Below are 13,273 nucleotides of genomic sequence, written 5' to 3' on the forward strand. Positions count from 1 at the left end.
AATGTGTCGCATCGCGACGCCTGCAGATCTGCTATTTTCAAATAATCTTTATACATTTGAAAAGTACTTTCTACTTTTGTACTTTAAGTATATGTTGACACCGATGCTTTTGTACTTTTACTTAAAGCTATACTGTGTAAGTTCAACTAGTGGTCAGTAGCGGTATTGCTTTTTTCGGCCGTTTTTCGGCCGGAGTCGTCGCGGACCACCGCCGCGGACCACCGATCCGGCGCCGCAAAACCACCGCGACCGATAGTAATCCGTGGAGGGGTAGAACGCATGGTAGAACGTAATTTTCTGGCCAGGATTTGTGGATTAAGAGGTTAAAATCCTTCACCATGGTAAACACTGTAGCCAAGCGGAGGCGCTTCCTGGAGACCAGAGCAGATAAGCTGTGATTGGCCGGTAGTGTACCATGTGTGCATGATCGGCGATGTGATTGGGCAACGTATACACAACGTATACAGATGATGCAGATTACGTCATTTTGGCGCGAAATTCTCCCCCCCTCACGGCTCATAGAAAACATATAAAGAGAAGGCTTCAGAAGCTGAAAATAATAGAGTGGGTGTTCTAAAACTTTAGCGATTTAACAGTTAGGACAATTTTAAGATTTGTTTTATAAAAAAAGTTACATGGTACAACTTTAAGTAAATTTGGACTTTTACTTAAGTAAGAAATGTGAGTACTTTTTCCACCACTGGCAGAGAGTACAATTCTTTGGTTTGGGTTGTTCAACATTCTAGCAGTAATGACAACAACAAAGATATAGCCTACTTTAGAATATCATTTATCCATGTAAACAGTAATTAAACGTTTATTTACATTGACCATAGACACTTTGAAGTGTCCAATAGTAACAATAACTACATTATAATAACACTCAACAATCATAATCCATGATCCACAGCCTCTCCATCAGTCCTCCTCCCCACCTCTGCATCAAACTATTGTGACACTGCATTCCTTTCAATCCTGTCATGCTCTTCATTAATCAGTCATCATGCACATAATTATATGTTTTGACGATCAAGTCTTCTTCCATTGTTGGCATACCTCACCTTAGACGTTCTCATCAACAAATACTCTGTTCACCTTTATTGGAACCACAACTATTAAAGCTATGTTGAGCTTGAATCTCATCCTGTCCTCAAGTAACCCTGTCCTCTGAAAAGCCATCTGTCTATATAATAAAAACTATATGAAGTGTAATGTGCACCCATTCACCTTTGCAGCTAAGTAGTCCATGGGATGATAAGAATGGATTCTGGTGGCAAATACTAACGCTGATTTTTATGTTCCCACATGCCCATGGTATCTTTTAAGACCTGGTAGCACTGCCAACTTGGTAGCTTTCTACCTGTTACCACCACTTTGTTGATAAAAAAGATTATATATATATATATATATATATATATATATATATATATATATACTGTGTGTGTGTGTGTATATATATATATATATATATATATATATATATATATATATATATATATATATATGGGCCCTGCCCTATAAAACCCTGACAGAACCAAGCAACCCTTAGAGCCATCCCCCCTCTCACCCTTTCCTTCTTCTCTTATCCATTTGTCTCCCATTCCTACATCTCCTTCCCTTTATCCCTCCATTCTCCACTTTCTTCAATAAACTGTTATCTGAAACTTTGTCAAAGCCTCTGCGTCCAGTCCTTCACACCCCTGAAGATACAACACCCTAAATGAGTCCCTTGAATCCACTTTGAGAACCATTGCATTTAGCCACAGACACCCATTTGATACAATTCATGTTTTAATCCCTGAGACCCCAATCTGACAATATCATCCTCATCATCATCATCATCATCATCATCCTCAGTGTTACCTAAACCCAAGGTGTACAAATGAAACATAATGGACCCTTACTTACCCGTAAAGGTCCATTTGGTTCAGAGTTACAGAACGTAAGAGTCCATTTGTTTTCATCTGTATTCTCTCAGACATACAGACCAAAATGTGTAGACCTTCTAACTGTGCAGTGCAAAGAGTACCAGAGGTACACGTGTACATCAAGCCTAGTGTAGGCTACTGTAATGACCAGCCATGTGCAACAACCAGTACAAAGAAGGTGCACTGGCCTCTGGACAATGCTACTGTAAGCCCAGGTTACTTGCCTACTTTGCCTGTGTTCGCAAAAGACCCTTTTTGACTGCAGCTTTAACACCACACTGCACCACACCACATACAAATATCTACATTTTCCATTACACAAAAGTACCCCTATCGGTAAGAAACAAATTGACCCTTTTAACTGTGATTACAATACAATATAAATTTGTATTACAACTAACTAGAAGCTGGGCCGCCCTTTGGGCGGCCCAGCGTCTAGTCGGCGACCTGGCCAACTCGGAACAATGTAAATAGGGAATGAATGCCCCGCTCTTTAATGCAAACCCCATTATACCTGTTTTCATAGGACCCGTTTTGACCATCTGTCTGCCTGTGTCCATTTATGCCCATATATGGAGATATCTGTATCTGTCTGTCTGTCTGTCGGCGTCCATTTTATGTCCATATATGGAGATCACTGCAGTTATAGTTCTGGGTCCATTTTATGCCCATATATGGAGATATCTGTCTATCTGCGTCCATTTTATGCCCATATATGGAGTATCTGTCTGTGCCTCCAACTGTGTTGCAGACACAGTGCCGGTTCCCCCTATGCAAACCTCATTATACCTGTTGTCATAGGACCCGTTTTGAACATCTGTTTGCCTGTGTCCATTTATGCCCATATATGGAGATATCTGTATCTGTCTGTCTGCGTCCATTTTATGCCCATATATGGAGATCTTTGACCATCTGTTTGCCTCTGTCCATTTATGTCCATATATGGAGATATCTGTATCTGTCTGTCTGCAATCCATTTTATGCCCATATATGGGGGCATTCATTTTATGCCCATATATGGAGAACGCGCGTGCCGGTGGGACGAACGGTTCTCGAGATACGCGGATTACACACTCACAGAGATTTTTTGTTGACTCATGTGGCGTACGTGATCAGCAGAAGTGATGTCAGATTGCCCATATGCCCTGCCCATATGCCCATATATGTAGCCCATATGGAGATCTGCCCATATGCCCATATATGGAGATCTCTGTATGAGTCAGCCCTTGCCATATATCTGTGTCCCCTTTATGCCCATATGAGTCAGCAGTGCCCATATGCCCATATATGTAGCCCATATGGAGATCTGCCCATATGCCCATATATGGAGATACATAACCATGGCATTTTGTGTTGACTCATGTTGCGTACGCGATCTCAGAGCCTTTTATGAAATGATGTCACAATGAGTCAGCGCTTGCGCCGATTTCCTCCGGAACAGCCTGATGTCAACAATCAGCTCCGCATAAGGAGATTCCGAACGTTTTGCGCCGTTTCGGAAAAGACGCGCGTCGGGTCGATTTCCTCCGGAACAGCCTGATGTCAACAATCAGCTCCGCATAAGGAGATTCCGAACGTTTTGCGCCGTGAGTCACCATATGCCCTGCCCATATGCCCATATATGTAGCCCATATGGAGATCTGATGCCCATATATGGAGATCTCTGTATGAGTCAGCCCTTGTGCCGATACGTCCATTTATGCCCATATATCTGTGTCCCCTTTATGCCCATATGAGTCAGCAGTGCCCATATGCCCATACTGTATATGTAGCCCATATGGAGATCTGCCCATAACCATGGCATTTTGTGTTGACTCATGTTGCGTACGCGATGTCAGAGCCTTTTATGAAATTATGTCACAATGAGTCAGCGCTTGCGCCGATTTCCTCCGGAACAGCCTGATGTCAACAATCAGCTCCGCATAAGGAGATTCCGAACGTTTTGCGCCGTTTCGGAAAAAACGCGCGTCGGGTCGGGTCGAGGCCGGGCACTGCACTCCGCGCCGCGGCGGAGAACGCGCGTGCCGAATCTGAAGCCGGTGGGACGAACGGTTCTCGAGATACGCGGATTACATACACGCAGACACGCAGCGACTTCTCGCATTTATAGATAGATAATGGATTTTAACTGTGATTATAATACACTATAAAGTATTAATGTATTACTATGATAATTATAATACACTATAATAGATTATAATAGTGGTTATAACACAATGTAATCTATTATCATGTATTACAACTATATCCTGGTTGTCTAAATGAAAAGTCAGTGAGTGATCAGTCATTAAGAAGTAGTGTCCGACAGATAGACTTTTTTGTGAACCGATACGATACGATACAAGAGAGGGGGGCCCATCTCCGCTACCGATACGATACCGATATAAAATATTTTTGAAAAAAAAAAAATATATATATATATATATATGAAAAGAAAAATGTTTTGAAAAAAAAGGTTTTTTGAATAAAAAAATGGCTGCAAACTCGGGAAACTTGGGCGGGGGCAGCAAAGGAGTTATTATTATTATTATATTTTTACACACAATCCAGGAGCATTGACAGGCCTGACGCACACACACAATCAAGGCCATTGACAGGCCTGACAAGGCTCGGCTGACAAACACAGTACGTTGTCAATTCACCATACAGGGGAGCGCACTTTTTATGATCTATACACCAGTTTGCTTGTTTCTCTCGCATAAATCTGGCAACACTCTTCCTTCCACTGTCCAACAGTGTTTTGTTTTATATACCAGTTTGCTTGTTTCTCTCGCATAAGTCTGGCAACAGCAACACCCTCACACTCTTCCTTCCACTGTCCACAGTGTTGCTAATGGCTAACGCTAGCTCCGGTAGAACTGGTCGTTTTAAACTCTATAAAGGGAACTAAAAATGCTATCCTTAGATCGCCAACAAGTGTTGTCCCTATACTCCCATGGACTTTGTTTGGAATTATCCTTTGTTGTTCTTGGAACAACGTTTAACAGCAACGTGAGACGTACGTGAGTTACACACACACACACACACGCACACACACACACGCACACGCTCCTCACTCCACTGGCCTGGCCTCAGTGACCTAGTATGAAGGAATGGTATATATGGTAAAAATATTTCATTACACAAGTAAATCTAGTCCACACAGCTCACAGCGTTGTGCATAGCTTTTTATTTATTTATTTTTATATCGGCGGGAAATTTCACCGATACGATATAAACCGATATGCCCAAATAAGGCCATATCGGCGCCATCGGTCGGACACTATTAAGAAGTGTTTGGCCCTGTTTGGCCTAGCTCAGACCTACTCTAGATTGGATACCTTTTTAGTACCACGTTTAGTACCACTTTCACACCACTCTACCCAAGTCCTTGTAGTGGGAAACCTAGATAGATAGATACCTAGATATAGAGAAGTAAGAAAAAAGATAGATAAGAGGAAAAGAAAAAAAGAGCAGTACAGTACCAATAAAGAGAAGGTGCATCAATAGAGGGGGCGAATAATATATAAGTATATAATACATAAAGTGACTTACAAAAAGAGACCGTAACAGTCAATGCTAGTTAGTGCAACAAGTATCTCACTGATATTGTTAAACAAAGCAGAATACTCAGAAACTACCAACACAACCTAATAGTGCAAAGTAAAAAACAAAAAAGCAGCTCAGAGAAGAAGAAAAACTAGGGAGCGTGTCACCGCAAGACGCACATGAGCACTCTCCCTGGAAGGTCCTTAGGGGTCAAAGTCAATACAGCAATAGTTCCGTCAGTCTAGGTTAGGAAGGAAGTCCTTTTCACTCGTCCGTTATGTGTCTCGTTGTACAGCTTAAGGGTGGCCGGTACAAAAGATTTTCCTAGTCTCTCACATTTCCGTCCTGGGTTGGCTAAGCGGTCGTTTCCTCTCTTACTCCAGTAACTGGTGATCTCCAGATGGAGGGGGTGAGAGGAGTTCTCCAAAATGGAATCTAGCTTCCTCGCTGTACGCACTCTGGTTACTTCCTCCACCCCCTGCAGAGAGGACCCAACAACAGAGCCTGCTTTCCTCACCAGTCTGTTCAGGTTAAACGTGTCACCTGCTCTGTTGTTGCCACCCCAGCATGTTATACCAAAAAAGAGGACACTTGCCATGACAGACTGGTAGAACATCTGTAACATCCTCTTGCACACACCAAACGATCTCAGTCTTCTCAGGAGGAACAGCCTGCTTTTTCCGTTGCTGTGAATCGCCTGCGCATTGTCCGACCAGTCCAGTGAACTATTCAGGTGTACTCCGAGGAATTTGTAGTTATCCACGAGCTCAACCACCTCTCCGTTAATGGTGCTTGGCACCGGGGGGACTCTCTTGGAAGTACGGAAGTCCACCACCATCTCCTTGGTCTTGCTAGACTGCACAAAGTCCCTCACCACACCATCGTGCTCAGCCGTGTTGTCACCCGAGATCTTGCTGACCACCACGGTATCATCTGAGAACTTCTGCAGATGACACAAGTGGGCGGTGTGGTGTGGAGGGGTGTGGTGTGGTGTTGGGTCAGTGGAAAAGGGGCTAAAGTAGGCAAATTTGCCTCTGTATTTGGGGACTTATTGGTTCAGCTGGAAGTCAGGGTCATCAGGCTGTGGAAGCGGATACAAATTTATAGAGAGCCCTCCTGATCTTTGGCCCTTGAACCTGGGCCCAACAGGGATTGATTGATTGATTGATTGATTGATTGATTGATTGATTGATTGATTGATTGATTGATTGATTGATTGATTGATTTGAATTGAGAGTCTGTTGTCATTCATCACATAACAAACTATGGCATTAATTATTTTACCGCTATGTACGTTAACGTTCGTCCGATTCTGGCGGGGTACTATTGCCAATACGAACGCTCGTTCTTTTACCTTGTTTGAGCACTGTAAGCTGATGAGGGGTTGCGCGGATGTGTACAGTAAAAACATCTCCCGTAGCGCTGCTCTCAAATCTCCACCACACATAAACAATAATGGAGGCGAAATCACTTCCTGGCTGTTTTCTGTGGACCTGATCTAGAAAATACATTTCTACGCCCTGAACTACGGAAAGAGGGGAGTGCCATATGCACATTCCTTCATTGCATTTGGCTGCCCCCTGCAGTCAGTTTGTCTGGTTTAGAGCTATAAAAAAAGATTTAAAAAATAATCTTTGGGAAATAATGCATAGATACTTTTCTATAACATCGCAAAGGTAAGCTACTTGTTGATGGCAGTAGCACAAATAAATAAATAATAAATAAAGCAGTAAAAGAGTTAAACATACAAGACCATAGAATTAGATATAGCCTAACAGACCATGACATCATCAGATATAACAGACCAAAACATCAGATAGGCCTATAACAGCCCATAACATCAGATATAACAGACCATAACATCAGATATAACAGAGTAAACAGACCATGACATGACAAAATCACGGGATAAAGGTGCCCACCCTTCCTTTGTGCTGACTCTACCTCAGCGATCAACCTGTGGGCTGCTGCCCGTGGGCTGCTTGCCCCTGCGGCCTGTCTAAAATATATTTTGTCTACTTTCAGCATGGACCTTTCAGATAATTTCTGATGTAATTTTTCATATTCTCTCCAAAACCACCAGGAAACAGTTTCTGTCTTGTTTTTGCTTTTTCCTTTGCTTGTTCCAAAAGAAGAAACTTCATCATTCCATGGCAATCTTTTTGTGCATTGAGGGGGATGTGGCAGTTTTCTGTGTGTTTCCTTCATTTTTAAACTATGCATGTGTAACACCCGGGATGCGAACCCGGGACTCCCGCGTGAAAGTCCATCATCTTAACCACTAGACATCTTTGGTCCAGGGGAGATGCTGGACTTTTGGGGTCATCAGGCTGAGGCTGTGAATCACTCTTGCTATACCTGTATGTAGTGTGTTACACAAACCATTGTCTAAACATCCAAAATAGACAGTCAGTTTTAGCTTGCGAGCCTTGGACTTTTTGTTTTTTCTGAGTGGCCCTGTTGTGTTGAGTAGCCCTGTTCTACCTGTTACCAACATAACTGAATGTCACATTGGAAATGACAATGTGTTGGTGGCCTGTAATAATCACTATGTCCACCAGAGGGAAGCATACAGCCACAAAATGCAAAGGATATGATGGTTTAGCAGCCTTGTATGAATGTTATAGTCCATGGGCCATACGAGATGTCGGTATCGGAAAGGTGGCAAAGGTTATCATGCATTTTTTAAAAGCTCTATATCCGTAGATTATAATTTGGTATGATAACCCTTTCTGAGACACAGCTAAATTGGTGTTATCAGCCGCTAGAGTTGGTGTCCCATTAACTTTACATTACAGGGAAAAAAAAGCAAAAAAAGAATCTGCTTTAATTAGCATATGAGGGGTCAAACTAGGGTTTTTTCATGATTCTGAATCCATTGCAAGCATCTGTTTTGCACAAAAACATTCCTTGGGCTAAAAAACTGCCCCACAAGACTATGGTTTAGTGATGAAAAGTGATGAGTCATCACTTTTCACACTTTTGTGTGGGCCGTTTTAGCCCAATGAAAGTTTTTTTATGCAAAACAGATGTTTGCAATGGATTCAGAATCATGATAAACCCCTAGTTTGACCCCTTATATGTTACTTAAAGCAGATTAATGTTTTGCTTTTTTCCCCTGTAATGAAGAGTAAATGGGACACCAACTCTAGCGGCTGATAACATCAATTTAGCTGTGTCTCAGAAAGGGTTATCATACCAAAATATAATCTACAGATATAGAGCTTTCCAAAAATGCATGATAACCTTTGCCACGTTTCCGATACCGACATCTCGTATGGCCCATGGACTATTAGTACAGAGGAGTAGTTGACAAAGTTCATGCCCCCCAGTCACTGCACGATGCAGAAGGGAGGCAAAGTGAGACCCTTAACACTTATTTTGCATTGGGTTTTACCCTGTTTTTGTTTTCTTCTTCTTTTTCTGCATAGAACTGTGTTTTATCTGTCTGTCATTCTATGTTATATGAGTTAAAAAGGACCCCCATTGAAACAAAACAAGCACAAAAGCTTTTTTGAGGAATCCTTTTAGTTGACCTTTAGTTGTACTAGTGAAGTGTACTGTCATGAAACCTGCATGCAAACAAAAGCTCCCAAGCCGTGAGGGCCGTGAACTTTGGCAACAACCCAGTTCCACTATTGTAATACAATACAATTACTCTCATTAGATTTGGAGTAGCCTACACCAAATTGAAGAATACAGTGCATTGCTTGTCATACAGATAATAGGCAGTAGAGTGTATATGAAAGAATGCAAATACAAATTGGAATAAACCAATCGCAACTCCGCCCCTCCAAACGCTGTCTCCGCCTAGACCTCCGACCAGAATCACAGCCGCCTCTAAAGGAACCATTCACTTGAATGGACATCCAGTGGATTTTTACACATTAAATATTTATTCCGTTTTGGACCCAGAGCTTCGAAATCTCTTCCAATCCATCAACAAGGCCTGGATCTGCATTGGAAAAAATATTTAGACCTTTAAACTTTTAAAACAATACGACATAGGAATATAAGGTCGCAGCAGAGGAATAAGGAACATGTCCATGGTTGCTGGACCACAGAAAGCCGTTTCAAACCAATTTAAGAATGGACTGTATTGGCCTAAACGACAATAACATACTACAAACACCTTATTTGTTATGTTAAATAGCAACTGATTAAGTAATGTATGTCTGTGAATGTCTGAACTAACAGGGGTAGCGACGCTAAGTGTTGTATTTCAACTCTGCTTTCGACTGCAGGCTGTGGGCAGGGGCGTCACAAGGGGGGGAAAAGTGGGACTGACTTACCAGGGCCCAAGGTGGAAGGGCCTTAATTATGTTAGACTTTATCTATTGAAAAATAGCAGATGTACAAGCTCACAGCGTGGCACCGAGTGCCGCGCTGCGAGAGTAGATTTGCTATTTTTGAAATCCCACGATGAAGAACATTCATGTGGGCCCACAGCGAATCCTTGTACCCAGGGCCCAGAATTTGGTGCGACACCCTTGCCTCTCCCTCTGCGGCTCGGCAGCTAAACTTGTCAGGAATCGCGAACATTTCACGCCAGAGATATCAAATGTTATAGATTTAGAAGCAATCGGAATGATAAGAAACATGTAGCCTACATTTGAAGCAGTTTATTCTGGTTGGTTGTTTGTGTAATGGAGAGTAATAGCCTCTAAACAAATCAGTGAAAAGTGAAAACGGCTCTGTAGGTCCAGCAGACAGGCGATTTCCTCATTCTGCTGTTGCATCCTTATATATTCCTTTGTCGTATTGTTTTAAAAGTTTAAAGGTCTACATATTTTTCCAATGCATATCCAGGCCTTGTTGACGGATTGGACGAGATTTCGAAGCTCTGGGTCCAAAACGGAATTAATATTTAATGTGTAAAATCCACTGTTTGTCCATTCAAGTGAATGGTGCGGCTGTGATTCTGGTCGGAGGTCTAGGCGAAGAGGTGGGGGCGTGGCCTCTGTGATTGATCCATTCTCTCATACCCCAAATTGCACAAGAACCTATTTCTAATGTGTTGTTGTCTGAACCCTTGTTGTTGGTGCAGTCACCTTCACATCCACATAATGAGGACTCCAGCATTACAACATATGCAGCGCAGCAGCCCACATGAGTTCTTGCAGTCTTTGTTCTGGAGTCCAGGTACCATCCCCACATACTGAAATCAGGAATTTGAGGTTGGACGGAGGTTATCTAAGCCAATTTTATTATTGCCTCACAGTAACATGGAATACATGTGCAATGTCTCAGAGTATGACGGTAGCTAAACAAAGAAGATTAGATGACTGCCCCAATGTGTCAAACTGGGGATTCCCTTTAGATGTCAGTGACGTATAGGGTTTATACATCCGGGGTTCCCTTCTCTATCTTAAAGGAGGATTGTGTTCTCTCCTTGCCATCTACTGTATGTCTCCTTCTGCACTGAGACTAGGAACAGAAGTTCCTCCTCAAGAGGTGGAAATGATTTCCAGACCTCTCTCCTGTTTCTTTTCTCTTGTTACTGCTCGTCATTCATCATTGTTGGACCACTGCTACTTTACTGCTAAGTTAACCCTCTTTGCTTGGTTTGAAACACACAAGGTATCAGTACAGGGTGTTTACACAGAGTTAAAACAGTGTTGTTAGTTAAAAGTTGTATTACTGTTTATAACAGAATTATAGAGATGCCAATGAAAATAGCACAAGACGAGTTCTTAATTTCCAATAATTCCAGGTTTATTTTAAATTCAAAATTCAAATTCAAAAAGGGATAAAATGATAATAATAGGTATCCCAGACAGCAACAGTAAAAAGTAACTAGAGTAACTAGAAGTTAATACTTTGTAGTTCTAGGAGCTCACACAATCCCTTTGCCTGCGATATAGGCTATCTGAGAGCTGTTTGATGAAGTTGAGTGGGGAAAAATGACCAAGTTCAACTCTAGAAATAAATGCACAATCTTTAAGGGCTCCAAACTTCCTCTCACAACAGTGGTCCGTAAACGAATGAATAGTTTTTGGCTCCTTTACCTGTTTTGTACCAGTTTAAATATAGTACTATTTGGGGCCCTCCTGTCAATGGCTTCTGATGTATTCACTCTTACTAGTGCTTGTTTACCACTCTGAGCTGGAGGAGTAGGTTTCTAATTTCACTGTGATTTACCAATAGGCCTTAAAGTTAGGCGATGTTATCTTAATACATTCTTCCACCCTGGTGCCATATCTGAACTTTTACAAACGTTACCGAAGGCTAAAGTTTGTGACAACCAAAACATTTTACACTTCATCAAACAACCATGTATTTTATGTTCCCTAATCAGGACAGGCAAACATGACATTGTGGTTCTTATTGTTAGCTGAGATTTTCTTCTTCTGATCATTTCTTGTTTCTAATTACCATCACATTGAGGTAACATTTCAACTTTCTCATCATGCTTTGTCAACGTTAACAATCATCAACAACTGTGAGAAAACAATGCATTTTCTAAAGTCCGCCACGTACCTTCATTGTCAGGTCAATATGCTCTACAGTTACAGTTACTGTAGTGTAGGTCAACTCTACAGTTATAGTGTAGGTGTGAGAAGAGAAGGCGTGAATTACTGAATTACTTTTTCCAGATCAGAGGTGGTCAACAACTATAAATTCTTTAATTAAGATGATGAAATGAGGACAGAATGACCTTAACGTGGTGTCGGAGGTTGAGGTCAGGGTCGATTATGCTCAGGGTTGATTCTCAGGTGGTTCATAATCATAATCATAATCCTCAACACCAGACATCTTTTTATTAATCCAGTCCACATACATGTGGACATTGGTGTAGACACCAGGCTTGTTCATCTCACCACACGTCGCAGTCCCCCAGCTCACCAAACCAGACACATAGTGAATCCCATCCTGTTTACACATCAGAGGTCCACCTGAATCACCCTGGAAGGACAAACAACCAGTATGGATGTTTAATACAGAGAGGTGATGGTAATACTATCAAATCAAATCAAACTTTATTTATAAAGCACATGTATAACAACAGCAGCAGAACAAAGTGCTGTACAGGGTTAAGACAAACATTAACATCAACAGCCTCAGTCTACGCACAGGCAAAGAATTACATCGTTAAAAACACATAGGAGAGTCAAGTGCAATTAAAAAGCCAGGGAGAATAAGTGGGTTTTAAGTAGGGATCTGAAAACATCAACGGACTGTAAGAACGGATGTGGAAAAGCAGGTTGTTCAAGAGCCTTGGGGGTGGCGGCAGCAAAAGCACCCCTAGTCCTTTAGTTAGTGTTTAGAATTGTTAATAGTGATTGGTCGGCAGACCTCAGAGCTCTGGCAGGGCTGTATAGATGCAGGAGCTCGGTGAGGTACAGCGGGGCTAGACCGTTTAAAGATTTAAAAGCAAATCAAATAACCTTAAAATCGATTCTGAATTTGACGGTGCCATGTCATAGTTCCGACCTCCCATATTCCGACCCGACCACCTAACCTAACCTGAGAGGTCGGACTTATGATCAGTCCCCTCAGGTAGAGGTTTGGTGGATTCATTTAGCCAGGGCTCAGGTAGAGGTTTGGTGGATTCATATAGGCCATGGCTATACGGAGCTGGATTTTTCATATATCCCGGTTTTTCAGATATCCACATAGAAAAATATCTAGGTCCACACGAGAAAGATATCTAGGTCTAAAATAATCTGAGTCCCCAGACCTCCACTGGGGGACAAGCACACACACAGTAAAGTCTTAAGAGATATCCGGGTACCGTGTCTACACGGATCCAGTGAATCGGATATTTTTCAATGTCTTCACTTATTTATCCGGTTTAAAACATATCCAGCTTCGCG

General features: G+C 42.0%; 1 protein-coding gene across 1 annotated transcript in view; it reads right to left on the reverse strand.

Annotated features, from left to right (window-relative positions):
* Positions 1–11,097: 11,097 nt before the first annotated feature.
* Positions 11,098–13,273, reverse strand: part of LOC308284550 (uncharacterized protein) — a 74,981-nt gene continuing 72,805 nt past the window's right edge. Inside the window, exon 17 of the mRNA XM_080725208.1 lies at positions 11,098–12,362. Within this exon, the coding sequence (XP_080581334.1) occupies positions 12,156–12,362 (207 nt within the window). The 3' untranslated portion in view covers positions 11,098–12,155. The remainder of the gene's footprint in view (positions 12,363–13,273) is intronic.

Source organism: Nannobrachium achirus (assembly GCF_963921795.1).
Source record: "Nannobrachium achirus genome assembly, chromosome: 5".
NCBI lineage: Eukaryota > Metazoa > Chordata > Actinopteri > Myctophiformes > Myctophidae > Nannobrachium > Nannobrachium achirus.